Source organism: Chroicocephalus ridibundus, chromosome 15, assembly GCF_963924245.1.
Source record: "Chroicocephalus ridibundus chromosome 15, bChrRid1.1, whole genome shotgun sequence".
NCBI lineage: Eukaryota > Metazoa > Chordata > Aves > Charadriiformes > Laridae > Chroicocephalus > Chroicocephalus ridibundus.
In genome coordinates, this window is record NC_086298.1 from 2846341 (window position 1) to 2861806 (window position 15466).

At 49.7% G+C, this 15466-nt stretch overlaps 1 protein-coding gene across 9 annotated transcripts in view; it reads left to right on the plus strand.

The window, feature by feature from the left end:
- CACNA1B (calcium voltage-gated channel subunit alpha1 B) overlaps positions 1-15466 on the plus strand; it is a 311383-nt gene that overhangs the window by 193306 nt on the left and 102611 nt on the right. For all 9 annotated transcript variants that reach the window (XM_063353305.1, XM_063353296.1, XM_063353297.1 and 6 more), the window contains 3 exons: positions 1704-1821; positions 9703-9770; positions 15154-15260. In XM_063353305.1, coding sequence (XP_063209375.1) covers positions 1704-1821; positions 9703-9770; positions 15154-15260 — 293 coding nt within the window. The remainder of the gene's footprint in view (positions 1-1703; positions 1822-9702; positions 9771-15153; positions 15261-15466) is intronic.

The window sequence follows — 15466 nt, forward strand, 5'->3', positions numbered from 1 at the left end:
GCATCATGCTTTAGGCTTTTTTGGCTTTTTCCTTCTATTAAACACAAAGACAGCTTCCTATTTAAGGAATTTGGGCTTCACATCCCAGTGGGCATGTTTTAATGTATTAAAAGTAACCATCGTTCGACTCTGCTGTGGCAGGCGGACGAAGTGCTGATCTGCCCAAAACGCTGCTGTGTTACGCTCGCGGGTGAAGAACAGGAACGGCAGGTAATTCAGACTGGTACAAAATTAGCCTCTAGGATGACAAAGCTTATTTGAGTCTTAGGTGTTTTCACTTCTTATGATGAGTTTTTCTATTTTTCATGTGCTTGCTAATTAGCCTTAGGTCAGCACGCAGAGCCCGCAGCCAGGACGGCTCTGCAGAGCCGGGCTGGGGTCGTGCTTACCTCTCTACGAGGATGCAGGAGAAATAGAGTCCCCTTTGAGCTGCTCTTGTCTGTCCTCACTTGTACGCCTTTGGTTATTGCTGCTCCTTAGGGCTTTTTTTGTGGTTTGTGGCCATCTGGGTGGCTGAGGATCCTTCTGGCCTTGGCAAGCCCGAAACCTGGAGAAGAACCAGTTGTGGTTCCTCAAGGTACTGGAGCATCTCTTTGGTGAGGAAAGGCTGAGAGCCCTGGGGCTGTTCAGCCTGGAGAAGAGCAGACTGAGAGGGGATCTCATCAATGCTCAGCAATAGCTAAAGGGGGGGTGGCAGGAGGATGGGGCCAGGCTCTTCTCAGTGGTGCCCGGCGACAGGACAAGGGGCAACAGGCACAAACTGGGACATGGGAAATTCTGTCTCAACTTGAGGAGGAACTTCTTTGCTGTGGGGGTGGCAGAGCCCTGGCACAGGCTGCCCAGAGAGGTGGGGGAGTCTCTGTCTCTGGAGACATTCCAACCCCGCCTGGACGCGTTCCTGTGCCACCTGCTCTGGGTGACCCTGCTCTGGCCGGGGGTGGGACTGGGTGATCTCCAGAGGTCCCTGCCAGCCCCGGCCAGTCTGTGATTCTGTGGTGCAGCTCCTTGGGAAACCTTGCAGTGGTGGTGCTGGCATCTGGAGAAACATTCACGCGTGCCCTAGCTGCAGCAAAGCTGTCTGCAACCCCCAGGAAGAGAGGAATAGTGGAAGGGGGTTGCAGGAGTTTCTCCTCCTGTTACGCAGTCCCCCGCTGTGAGCCGTGTGTGTGGGGTGGGGGGACGCTGAGCAGACCCTTTCTGTAGGAAGTGAAAGGAAGGAGTTGACTCTGGCAGAGGTCCCACTTGGGGCACTGGGCACTGGTTGGAGTTGTCTGGGGTGGGACATGCCATGGGTGAAGCTGTTGAAACCTGGTGTCTCTGCGTGACTTAAAAATGGAGAGGGAAGGGAAATTTTGATGGGGGTGAAGTGTTGAAACGTGGATTTTCCTGCCTCTGCCTGCATAAGAGCTGGCGGTCAGAGGTGGGCAGCAGGCACGCAAGCAAGAAGGGGCAGGAATGGGGCAATGGCCCTCCCTCGTCAGTGGTCCTCCCTCCTCCTCAGCCCGTGCCAGAGGAGGGAGCTGCATCCAGCCTGGGGTGAGACCATCCAGGGCCGGGGGGTTGGTGTCCAACGCTGCGATCTGCCACGCTGACGTGCTCATCCATGTTCCCCCCAGAGACCAGCCTCCCTCCCCCAGACCTCACCGACCTTGTCTTCCCTTTGAGTCACCCTCTCTTCTTCTCTCTTGAATTTCGCTGTGCAGATCCTGACGGGGGAAGACTGGAACGCGGTGATGTACCACGGGATAGAGTCGCAGGGCGGCGTCCGCTCGGGGATGTTCTCCTCCATTTACTTCATCGTCCTGACGCTGTTTGGTAACTGTATCCTTACGCATTGCCTTGTGTTAGTGGCACAGCATCCCACGCACCCTTCCTGGGGTGCTAGAAATTTGTTTAAAGCTTTGTTTAAATTCTTACACCCTCACTTACAGTTTTTAAACTCAAATTATTGATATAACTTTACTCCTTACAGCACCTGGGGTACGAGGCGCAGGTAAGTTATCCATGTTGGTGTCGCTTTTCTGATGGCAATGTGACCATAGTCTTCATTCATTTTAATTTTCATGTTTTACCTTAAGAATGTCCTATTATGAGTTAATTTATGTTGTGGGAAAAAACATTGAAGTCAAGACCGAGCAGGACCTCTGTACCTTCAGTGTCTTCACAGGTAGTTTGTGCCAGGTCAGGGGAAGGGGGAGCTGAAATTGGTTTGGTGCATGGATCAGGCTTCGGTCTCTTGGTGCCTTTGTCTTGACCAGCTGTTCCACATGCTTGAAATCGTCTTGTCTCCACATGCTGCTTAAAACTTAAGTCCATATCGTGTGTTTAGATCTCTGGGAGTATTCAGTCATGTTGCAAGACTGGACGCGTGAAGTCTCTGAAGATGTTCTGCTCTCCTTAGTCGTGAAAATCTCTTGGGACCAATGGGAAACTGGGAGCTTGTGTCCCCCCAGCGTGTCCCGGGGTGTCTGCTGGGCAACCAGCAGCACTCTGATGTGTGTTATGTCCCCAGAGAGCTCTGAGGAGGCAAGAACGTAGCGGGCATGTGGAGATGGGATTTGGAAAGGGAGGCTGTATTTTCTACAGAAATGAGCAAAGAGCTTCTCCGATCTCGTGGCTGGGTGTGATTAGGAGAGCCAGCAGAGCGCAGTAGTTGTGACCTCCCCGCTTCCCCACGGAGGCTGCCGATGGGCTGAAGTTGTGTGGCATTGCCCACGTTAACCAGGTACGAAAAACGGTTGGTACGAGATGTTTGCTGGCCGCAGCGACAAGCTGTGGGGACTCAAACGCAGCATCCTGAAAAATGGCAACTTAAAAAGTGTCGCACATACGAGGCAGGTTTGTTTGTTCTGTAAAAGAGGGATAATAACGCTGAGCGTTGCCGCTCTGCTTGAGAGCTCTCTGGGGGCTTTCCCAGCAGCGCGAACCTTCTTGCTGGTTATGGTCCCAGCGTTTGTCTTTTCCTTGGAGTCCCGTTTGGGCTGGCAGCGTTGGCTGGGTACCTAGGAGAAAGGGAAGGCGGCACGTGGGGGGCAATACTTGTGCTAAAGATGTAGAGTTGGTGTTATATGGTGGTCAAGATGACAAGAGATGAGACGCCAGCCCCCATGGAGCGAGTGGCAGGGCTCCGGCTCTCTGCTCTGCCTGAAATCTCCCCATTAGCACGAGGAACCGAGACGGGGAACAGCGGAGCAGACAGCGTGCGAGCTCTGCTTGTCACGCAAGGGCGTCTCTGCGGGATTTATCCCGTTAACGGGCGCTGTCAGAGCCAGAGCAGCCGCGATGCTGGGGCTGGCTCGGCAGCTCTGCTCAGACACCCCCCTCGTGGCGGGCAGCGTGCCCCCTCCCCGAAACACACAGCTTTGGAAAACTGGGTCAATGGAGAGCTGGGAGGGAGGGAGTTCTCTAAATCCTCAGGGCTTGGCTTTTGAAAATGAGATTAAGCTATAATCAGGCTTGACAGCAGAGCTGAGAGAGAGACTTTTAACCTTAGAGCAGCTAAGATACAGCATTTTTTAGGAACAGGATATAAATTCCCTTCTTGCATCTTTAATTCAGAGGGAGCTTCTCCCTCGTCCTTTAGTTTTCATTAAAAGGGAAAGCGCAGGGGATGGTGAAGAGGAGGGAATAAGGACCTGGTTCACCTATTGCCACTGCCATCAATTCGGTATTTGCCTCTGCTTGCCCTGGTCGAGCGGTGACTCGAAACCTTACCCACACTCTCTCCAGTTGATGTTGAGTCCTGGCAGAGAGCAGCTCTCTGGCTTTCCCTTCCCTGGCCTGCTCCCGAGGAGATCCAGGAGGTGGCTTTCCCGGCTGCTGACCTGGGTCCATCCCCAGTGCCTCTCTCGTCCCTTTGCCCACGGTGGCATGCTGGTGACACATCTTCAGCGTAGCCGAGCGCTCCCTGGGGCACCCTCTGGGCATTTGGCAAGGAGGATATGTCAGGTGTGATTCCTTAACTCTCCATGAGTCCTGCGGATGGGGATGAGCTTGCTGCAGGCGAGTTTCTGCGAGCACAAAGTACAGAGAGAAGGGAGAGCTGGCTGACAGAGAGTAACAAAACTCATAAACCCTTTTAAAGTGTCCTAGAAGACTCTTTCACCAGCTTCTGGTGATCAGAGTTATAAACCTGAGGGAAATCTCCTAATTTCTATGGAGATTTACATCCCTGTTGGAGAATTAGAGGCCTGGCCCAGATTGTCTCTCAAAAACTTAGTCTGAGAACATCAGCTGCTTTCACGGAGAGCTTATAAGAGCCTTATGGCATCATAGAATGGTTAGAGTTGGAAGGGACCTTAAAGCCCACCCAGTGCCACCCCCTGCCCTGGGCAGGGACACCTCCCACCAGCCCAGGTTGCTCCAAGCCCCGTCCAGCCTGGCCTTGAACCCCTCCAGGGATGGGGCAGCCACAGCTTCTCTGGGCAACCTGGGCCAGGGGCTCACCGCCCTCACAGCCAAGAATTTCTTCCTCAGATCTCATCTAAATCTCCCCTCTTATTTTTTTCCTCTCTGACCTTCTGAATCACCCACAATCCTGTTTGCCTTTAAGCAGCGTGGGCAGGAGGGGAGAGCTGAGGCTGGGGTGTGTGGTGGAGGACGAGGGGTTAAATCTTTTCCTTGCCTGTTTTCCGTGGGAATTGCACTGATATTTCAAACGGTGTTTCAGTGGGGTCAGTGCTACCCCTGCTCTTCCCCAGCTACGGTTTCGATGCTGGGAGCAAGCGGCAGGCAGCCATTTATCTCTGAGGGAGAGCCGAACTGTCTGACTTACCAGGGACTTAAGTTATCATTAACTGTCAAAACATAACCAGGAACGTCTGGAAATAAATTTAAGTTTACCAGAAAAGACCAGTCCTGCGTTTTTTGCGGTAAGTAAGATAGTCATTAATGTCAATGATGCTGCAGTGCCCCGGAGATGTTAAGGACAGGAGAGCGCCCGGGGTGCGGGACGTGTCTGAGCCTGGGCTTCACCTGCCCAAGGAGACCCCACAGCCCCCCAGACACCACGGGGACACCCTATAGAGAGCGGTCCAAGTTGTCCATTAGCTTAATTATAGATTAGATTAATGTGAACTGTCTTTTCTGCTCTAACTTGGGTCTTCACAAAGATGTCCCCTCTCTCCCTTACAGAATTCCCTCCAAAAAGGCTTTAAAAATATATTTTTTTAATGCAAGCGGCTTTATGGCAAGTGTGGATTTGCCACCAGCACCCACCCCCCCCCAACACGTCCACAGCGGCTGAATTTCTTGAGTGGGACTTCTCATTTTTATTTTCTTATGCTTCTGCCACTGGAATCAGTCCAAGCCCTTGTGGATGCTCATCAGCAAAAGGCACTTTGGTTCCTCTGCCGGGAGGGGGTTTATTTTCACTTTTTGAACATTGGCATCGGGTGAGTCCATTTCTAAGAGTTTAGGCAGACGGGATCCGATCTTGTCAGAGAATTGGCATGGGCGATTTTGGGTCAGCTTGCAAAACCCGCTCTTTTTCAACATGAGGGACCCCTTTCTTCTCCCAGAGCTGCTCGGGGCATTGCGATCGTTCTTTTTCATGAAGAAGAAAGGCAGGCGGGTGCCGGCTTCCCCTGCTTCCCACTGCAGCTCAGTTGTTTCTTTGCATCCATTTACTCTGGGCATGTTTAGCTTGGAGAAGAGGAGGCTGAGGGGAGACCTCATTGCCCTCTACGACTCCCTGAAAGGAGGGCGTAGAGAGGTGGGTGTTGGCCTCTTCTCCCAGGTGAATAAGGACAGGACCAGAGGAAATGGTCTGAAGCTGCGGCAGGGGAGGTTTAGGTTAGATATGAGGAAGAATTACTTTACTGAAAGAGTGGTCAGGCACTGGAACAGCCTGCCCAGGGAGGGGGTTGAGTCACCATCCCTAGAGGTGTTTAAGAAACGTCTAGATGTGGCACTTCAGGGCATGCTCTAGTGGCAGAGATTGTAGGGGTTTTTTTTTGTGTGTGTGTATGCTTGGACACGATGATCTCAAAGGTCCTTTCCAACCATGAAGGTTCTATGATTCTATGATACTTTTTCAAGGGACTATTGCAAGGAAAAGATCCAGAAACTTTGTTTTTGTAAGTCGGAAGTCTCTTGCGTTACGTTCCCAGTTCCAGAGAGTCTGTGTGGAGCCAGACCTCTGCGTCTGAAATGGTTTAATGAAAGTAGTATGATTAGAGTGACAGCAGGATTTGGCCCATTTTCTAGGAAATTACACCATGTCTGTATGCATTGTTATCCAGTTAATTGATAAATTGATGCATCTGTTGAGGGGGGAGGAAAAGAAAAGGGAAAAAAAACCATGAAAAACAGCAGAGGAGCCTGAAATGAAAAGCAGTGAATGCCTGGAGGGTGCTGCCCTCGCCCTTGCCCGGAGCAGGAGAGCTCTACTGGGCACCAGCCGCTGGCCCAGCTGGCCAGTGAGGTCCCCGCGTCCGCCCAGGGTGCACAGCCTGCACCGAGGCTGGCGTTCGGGGGATATTTGGGAAACCCCAAGCTCTGCAGAAAGGGCTGAGGGACCTTTTTTTGGGGGGGGGGGCAGAAACACCCAAGTTTGCCAGACTGCATCACTTGGAGACGCATCAAACCAGCCTGATCTGTTAAAAAAAAAATAAAATAAAAAAAACCTAATTATATTTCCAGCGGTTGATTATGTTACATGAGACATTTTCAGCGTCTGTGTGTAGGAGGCAGGGGTAGGAAGAGAGTTTTATTACTGAGACATACGTTCCCAGAGCAGGGAGGCTTGGAAGCATTTCCAATGTGTTGGAAGCATCCCAGAGGAAGAAACCCCAGCGGTGCCACGGGCAGCGGTGCCCCTGCCGCTCCCTGCCCGCACCCCCTGCCTCCCTGCCTGCACCTCCGGCCTTCAAGCAGGAGCCCCCTCTTGCCAACCCTCAGTTAAAAGGAAATGGGGAAATTAGCATCTTTGCAAATGAAGAGCTGATTGAGCTCTGACTCCAGCGTGGGAGGGAGGCGATCGTTTCGGCATCATCTTAACCTTTTTCTTGTTCTTTGTCTGCCGGGCTCACTGGGTGCTCCCACCCCGCGCTCCTCGCTGGCCTGCTGGAGAGGAAAGAAACAGCAAGTGATGGGCATCGTACCTCAAACCTCTGTCTGTCCCAGAGGAATCATCTTCACGTGACAAAACCCTCCATCCCGCGTTACATGAAATGGAGAAAGTCTGATGGATGACCTGGCTTTTGCCTGGAGAAACCCCAGGGCTGTGCGTCCCATCCGTCAGGATGCAGATGCATCCTAAGAGATTAAATCCAGCTCCTGCTTTCCGCTGCCACAAGCAGCGGCTCCAGTTTTGATAGGCGTTCAGGCTCTGGAGACACTCGTCTTAATGGGAATTACAGACATGAACGTCTGGTTCTGAAGCCTTGGCTGAATTATGCTTGGTAAAAGCTCTTGAGAGGGAAAGCAAAGAGGCTTTGAGCTGCTTGTTTGGGCCAACTTTGGTCCCTGGCTGCCCTGGGAAGTCTCCTGGTGCCATGCCGACATGGGGCAGTGGCTCTGCAGCCAGGCTGGCCAGAGCCCGCGGGAGCAGGAGGATTGCTGGGCACGCTCCTGTTCGGCAGAGACGACTGCAGCCGGTGAATCAGCCTTGCACCCCTCCTGGCTCCTCTGTTTATAGAGACACCTGAGATGTCTCCTCCTGGCATCCTTCTGAGAAATGGAAAGCAATCAGAGGGGCACAGAGAGGCCACGGATTCCCAAAATCTCGGTGCAGGTTCGCCAGCACCCTGGGGGCTGACACCTCACTTCTCCTCCCATCACTGGAGCGATTGCCCCCAGCATGTCGCCCTTGTCCCTTGGTCCTGCCTTCACTGCAGCATTGCTTTGGGCAGTGCTTCCAACTCCCAGGACAAACCAGGGACATTCATCCAGCAGAAAATAACTGGATTAGTTGCTTGAAACTGCTACAGGCATTTCACTCAGCTTATGGGGACCCTGCAGCTGGTCCCAGGCTCTATACCATAGAATGGTTAGAGTTGGAAGGGACCTTAGAGATCATTTGGTTCCACCCCCCTGCCCTGGGCAGGGACACCTCCCACCAGCCCAGGTTGCTCCAAGCCCCGTCCAACCTGGCCTTGAACCCCTCCAGGGATGGGGCAGCCACAGCTTCTCTGGGCAACCTGGGCCAGGGACTCACCACCCTCACAGCAAACAATTTCTTCCTCAGATCCAGTCTAAATCTACCCTTTTTCAGTTTGAAACCATCCGCCCTCATCGTGTCATTACACTCCCTGCTCCAGAGTCCCTCCCCAGCTTTCCTGGAGCCCCTTGAGGGACTGGAAGGGGCTCGAAGGTCTCCCCGGAGCCTTCTCTTCTCCAGGCTGAACCCCCCCAGCTCTCTCAGCCTGTCCTCACAGCAGAGGGGCTCCAGCCCTCCCAGCATCTCCGGGGCCTCCTCTGGCCCCGCTCCAACAGCTCCGTGTCGTTCTTGCACTGGGGGCTCCAGAGCTGGATGCAGTTTTCGGCTTTGTCAGGGCCAGTGTAATACAAAGGCAGTAGCAGCACATTGCTGTTAAACCCTTTGTGAATCTCCAGAGGGTAAATACTCATGAGAGCAACTTCTCTCTCATGTACGTTCATATTTAGAGGAGCAACTGTAGCTTTACGCAGCGATGAAGTGAGTGACGCTCCTGTCCCCAGGTAGTGTGCAAGAGCAAAATGCATTTTCTTCCTTGAGAGTAGCTGAGACTTGGTTTTGCTTTGCTTGCTCTCCTTTCATATGCAAAGGTATCTGATTTACAATTGTTTTGGGGCTGTTTTGCAGACGTGTAGCTGGAATAACAACAATGAAATATATGAAGGGCCAAGTAATAGCTGGAATCATTAAGTGGAAAAATGAAAATAAAATATGAATAGATAATTACGGGGAAATGTTATGTCTCGGTGACATAATTCAGTGCTCTGCAGAGACCCAGGCTGGCGTGGGCACTGGTGGTTGTTTAGCTGGGCTAGATGCAATTTGGCCTGGACTAACGGCCCGTTTCCCGGCAGATCTCATTAGCTCGGGCTGGGCGTCCTGCTAACGGGCTCTGCTGTCGCGGGGCTCTGTGTGGGGCTGCGGCGTTCGGGACAGAGGATGTCCGCGGCGGTCTAATGGACATAGCGACTTCGGTGTGATAAGTCATGATAGCTTCCTCCCACCAGTATGTAACGCAGCAGTGACCTAAGATCAACGTCTTCGTGGTATCCAATGCCCTTGTATATATTATGCAAATGTTGGCTTTAAAATGACCGATTTCCAGGAGTTGTAGCGGTTGCCCTTTTAAACAAGAGGGGAAAAAAATGAAAGTAAAATCCTCTGTCTGTGTGTATGGGCAGGAGTGTAGGTGTGGATTTTCTGGACTGAAACCCCAGGGCCCTCTGTGTCTGCAGGACCACCACGTGGTCCCGTGCTGGTTGCACCCAGAGCGTTGTAAAGCCCATCTGCTCAGCCCGTGTGTGGGTCCTCAGCAGGGAGGTGTGCTGGGGAAGGGAGAAATGGGTGTCCAGCCCCTGTTGCAGGGCAGAGCTGGCTCCCAGCAGAAGTGGGAGGTAGAAATGAAGACAAAGCAGCGATGCAAGGGGTCAACCCATAATATACCGATGATTTGTAAGTGGGGGAAGAGGGGCGGTGGCAGCAGGAGGGCAACAGTTTACTGTATGGGCTATGTGAAGACTTTTTCCTTAGCTGCTCCCCGAAAGATACGCTCCTGAACGTCTTCTTGGCTATCGCTGTTGACAATCTGGCCAATGCCCAAGAGCTGACCAAGGTACGTACGAGATTTCTGTTTCTTCAAACTTAGACCCCAGCTGATGGATGTAAAGCACAAGTTACTGACCCTCCCAGACACCCCGCGGTTTCCTCTAGAGCCCCCTCACGCGGTATCTCTCGTTACCAGTTTGCATTGCAGGGAGGGACCCAGAGGTTTATTCTTGTTCAGGTTTATTTAATTTCAGGCTTGTTCCAGGGAGACGTGTCATGTTCTTTAGTCCCATTTTATCAGGGAGCGGGCAGTGGGCATTGCTCATCTCGCCGCTGCGCGGAGGTGCAGAGGCATTCGCAGCGTTTGCCGTTTTCAAGAGCAGAGGCGAAGCAATTAACGGGTTTTGGCTGACTTGAAGCTTCGAGATGGGGAAAAGCAGGTGTTGTATTGCTGCTTTTGCTGTCTCGCACTGATGTTTCGTACCTTTGCTGAGTTTCGGGATGAATCAAAGAATTAACGGTCTCCAATCAACTCCCTGGAAAACAACTCCGGGCTGTTGTGAATACTCAGTGAAGATGTTATAATCTTCCTGCCTCTTACCAGGTGCAAGAGAAGTTGGAGGCACCAGCCCAAGCACAGGCAGAAAGCCAGGTCCTGGCAAGAGAGGGAAATGGCACCGATGTGACTTTACCGTATGCGCAGATTTATACTGGAGCGTTCCCCATGGAGAAAAACTTCCAGCCTCAGTGTTGCGCAGGGAGGATTGCAAGTGCTGCAGTTCGTGTTTGTGTGATTACACACTCTTGAGTTCTCATTGTAGCACGCTCGGTTGTATTTATGAGGCAACGTTAGCTTTTGTTTGCCCATTTCTAGCTTGTTCTCACCCGGTGGATAAAGCCACGCACGGCCCATCTCTGCTGTTGCCGCCGCCGCCAGTCACGGTGACCTGCTAGTGGCAAAAGAAGCACCGTGTGGCCACCTTAGCAGGTGTATTTTACAAGCTTTAGCTTATATGCTCCTTACAGGGCAAGAGGGTCACTAGCCACGTGCTTATGCAGCAGCACGCAAGGATGTTTTCTCTTTTAGAGTTTGAAGAAAGGTGCAGTAATTCATGGATGCACGACACAACTCCACAGTTCAGGGACACAGAGATTTCTAGGAGTTTCCTACCTCACTGCAGCTGCCGAAGACCAAAGCAGCCACCCGTTCCCAGTTAAAATCCGTGTCTTTGTTTCAGCTGAGGTTGTTTTTCCCAGCTCCCCTTTGCTGGGGAGCTGCGTGACTGGCTTCAGCTTCCAGGTTTCCTGACAGCCGATACCCAGCACAGACGCTACAAGAAGGCTGGTGGCTCTCAGGTGTATAATAAATGTTTCTGTGTCTCCGAGACCATGTTCTGCATCCTTCCTCTCTTATCGTGCAGCTCAGGGCTCTGTTTCATGGCTCTCGGTTGTCTTTTTTCTTTTTTTTCGGGGAAGTTTTTCCCTTGTATCAGCTCAGCTGTTTCTGTTCTTTCTGAAGGCCATCAAAACCTCCAGCCTGGGGGCTTCCCTCCTCCCAGCCTGATTTACGGGCATCCCTTGCACATGCTGAGAGAGAGAGGATCAAGCCCAGCATAATTCTTAGATAATGAAGCTCATCCTACTTCTTTCTTAATCCTTTTAGTGCTTTCTTGTGAATATTTCAGCAGCTGGCTGAGATGGTTCGAAACCTGCCTTTGTTGGTGTTTTTTAAAGTATAATTAAATATTGATGGATTCAGCAGCATTGCCAAATCATAAAGCTTCTTGAGAAACTCTTTTTTTTGCTTTAGTTTTATTTATGATCCCCCCCCCCAAATCACTACGGCTTTCAAAAGAAGAGGGAAAAAGATAAAAGTAATTCAATTATCCAGCATACCTGGAGAATGAGGGATTTATTGCTAAGTAAATATGATCATGCAAAACCCAAAATGGCCCGGAGATATAATTAAGTTACTCGGGAGTCAGTTGATCTCAGGAGACTTCCTTGACATTTACGCTGGAAAACGAATGGAGATCAGTGCTACGTATAACGGGGGAAAACAGTAAGGAGTTTGCAACTGCCTCTGTTTTGGAAAGACAAAAAGCTTTCCAGCTGCCCTTCAGGACTGAAACGTCTCAACCAGCATCTCCACTTCTGCACGCTAATTTGGACATCTTTTATCATGGCATTTGAACATTTCTTGGTAGCCTTAGCTGGGCCTTGTGACCTGTAACAGAAGTTATGAGAACTGTAACTATATTTAACTGAAGCTCGATCATCCGATGTCTGTTACAGAACTCGCCAGTATGTTGGAATGACTCATTTTTGGTGGAGGAAAAAAAAAAGACTCGCCTTCTTTGCTTTGAATATACAAAGAATCTGTTCTCCAGCCTTTGCCTCTCTCTCCCCAGGTCTCTCTCCTCTTCCTGGGCTGGCTTTCCCTTACCGCTGACTTAAACTCTGCCAACTTCATGATTAGTGATTTCTCAGAAGTGTCCTGGATCTCTTTGGGTTGCCCACCTTCTATGACAGGGTTGTTTTTTTTTTCCTGTTCATTTATTCAAAGTGGAATCTAAAATTGCCCCCGATACTTGCTTTTAAAATCTTCTCTCCGCGGACCATCCCCTAATGTCTCCGGTGCCACGCAGCAGTTCGTTCTTCATCCTCGTTAAATTGGCATGTAACCCCCCCGTAAGTGACCCTTTGTTATCCTAAAGCACAAAGTGTGTTCTCTGATCTCTCTGCGCTGCCAGCAACCCCTGGGAAAGGTGGGATAGGAGTAATGTGTGAATTTTACATAGGAATATATAAAAACATACTTAAAAAAAGTCGAGAAATCCCCAGAAATAAGGGACTGAAATGAGCGGCAAAAACCAGAGTCTAACAGCCGTGAAGACCCCTCCTCCTCCTTCCCAACAGCGAGGGCTTTAGTTGGGTGAACTTAATAAAGAACAGCCAGCGTTAGCTGTGCCCGTCCTTACGGGCAGCACCAAAGGTGGGTTTTACCATGTGATAAACTGCGTGGTTTAAACGGAGATTTGGAATTTTTCCTGAAATATGGGCTAATCTGTCTTCAAGGTTTATGTAATATTTTAGATCCTGGAGAACTTGTTTGTCCAACATAGATGTACTTAGCTCTTTTAATCCTCGCTCAGAACTCAGTTTTCAAACTTTTTAATTGCTTTCCCTGCTTTTTCTAGGCTTGCTGGTACAGCCTTTCAAGGTTAAAGCATTTCTTGCTATTCTCAGCCTGGATTTCAGTTTGGCAACTGGCATTTTGGTTGAGATCGAGAAATACGATTGAAAGAAAAAGGGGAGGAACTCCAGAAAAACAGAAAGGAAACCTAAAAAGAGAGATGTCATTATCGGCAGGGCCTTTACATGCACTTGTCCCAATATAATGATGGTGTCTGGGCTGTTGGTGGGAGATGGGAGGGAGGGATGGATGGATGGATGTCACCATCGCAGCTCAGAGCTGGTTTCTTCGAGCAGAAGACGATGAGCCTGTGCCCCAGTGAGACCTGGTAGTGCAGGGATCAGGCAAAAAATTAATTATTTTTTTGTAATGATCTGCAATCTCTGGGTGGAAGGAGCTGCAGAGATATGATTAAGCAGTCATCCGCTCAAGAGCGAGCGTGTTCTGAGTTAGGGATGGCTGCCTTCATAACGACAACGGCTCTTTTCTGCTGTTACTTTGAGATATCGAATCCGGCAGAATTACTGATGCTCCAGAGAGAATGTAGTTGAAGCTACAAATTTTAGAGAGATGGTAAAAACTGCACCTGGTGCTTTAGGTGCACAGAAAGGAAAATCAAGAGCCTTTGAATGTGTGTGATTTTAACCCTGCTAGAGAGAGTCCTCAAGAGAAGAAACACCTTGACGATAGCTGCAGAATGAAAGGAAAACCTTAAAAGCCTTCTTATTTGGGGGCCTTACTCCTCAAAAGATCCATGTTCTGCAGATATCCTTGATTCACAACAAGCTTCCAAACCATTGATGAGTTTACTGGAAGTTCGCAGTTGAGAAATATTGACTTCATATCATCTTTCAGCGGGGCTTTCTTTTTTTCCACGGCCTGTCTCAGGTTCTTCATTCGCAACGGTGAAGAATTTACTTCTTATAGATTTGCTAATATTTGGAAAGGAAAAAAAATAATAAATGGAAACTTTAATGGTAGCAATTTTTTTTTTATTAATTTTACGTCATTTCCTTTTTCCGTCTAAAGGAGAAAAGGAAAACAGTTCCGCAATGATTTCAGCTGAAACAAATAACAGCAAAGTCAGAGCAAGGAACTCTTTATGCATATGGTATTCGGGATGGATAAATCTGTATGACTTCCTATTTCCAAGTTAGATGTCTTACTGTCCCCTCTTATTATTTTAAGCATAACCGTTTCACAGCATTGCTGTCGAAGAGCAGAGGTAGACCCGTGCCATTTCATAAGGTTTGACAGAGGAGCCTGTGACTGCTCTCAGCCTGACTTGTGGTTGTTCCCTCAGCACGTGTGATGCCGACGTTGCCATCAGAGGGTCCATGTTTATCCTGCCAGGATTTTACTGTCTAAATTGACTGGCTAGAAAGCTCAAAGGACGTTTAACCTAGATGACCACTGAAAATGAACCGGGCTGTTTCTTTACCTTTTGCCCTCATCTCATTGCTGAAGATCCTCTAGTTTGAAGTTGAGCAGTAGTTCTCTTGTCATTACACCAAGGAGGAGGAAATAAATCACGGTTATGCTCTGCGGGAACCTGCAACGCCAACAGAAGTTAAAAATCCACGCAATCTGGGGGGTATGCAGAAAGCATGAACGTAACCGTCTTTCTGATCTCTGTTTGACACCACTTTAAGAGGGCTCCTCCTTTCTCTTTTCACCCTGTATGTCTGCGGTGATTCAACTTGAAGAAGTGGAAATATCTGGGGTATAACTGATGCGAGCAGGACCAGTCAAATCCAGTGTTGCTTATTGGACTTGTTTCAGAAAAGCCACACTGGGAAGAAGTCATGAAGGATTTAGGAGTCTGTGTCATGCATTTAAGTAGCATGTAGAGTTTAGAGTGTGTTTACACATGCAGGTCTGACCTCTGGGCTCGTTTCCCCCCAGAAATGTCACACTTATGGTCAGGTCTCTCCCTGCCCTGCTGTAATCTCCTACCTGAATGCTAAGTGATAAGAGGAGACCCAAGAGAGGTAAGAAAACTTTGCAAGGGAGACAGAATTGTGGTAAAAATGCACTAAGCACTTGACCAAGCCTTGCATTTCTCATCCTGACCAGCTGTTGTTGGCACCAAGACCCTACCCGCGAGTCCTTGCAAGGGCTTGTGAAATTCTGCCTTACTTCAATGAGTTTCCACTGTTCTCGCAGCACGGCGGTGACAGTCGCGTATGACTCATGCTCTGGCTATTGCCGTTACATGATGCATGCTCTGATTTCTCTTGATTTTCTGCACCAGGATGAGGAGGAGATGGAGGAAGCCACCAATCAAAAGCTCGCTCTGCAAAAGGCCAAGGAAGTGGCCGAAGTCAGCCCCATGTCGGCAGCTAACATTTCTATAGCCGCGTAAGCATTATTTTATTATTTGGGAACTTCATAATTTGGTCTCTGTTTCTCAGTGTCGATATATGTCTGTTCAAGTGGAGCATCCCATAGTACTCTGTGAGACCTTTGATACCATCTCTGTTGCTGACAGGGCTTTAGGTTGACCGAATACTTCAGCGCTGATCTGTGAATTTAATTAAGTATTTCTTTTAGTTTGTTTTCCTTTG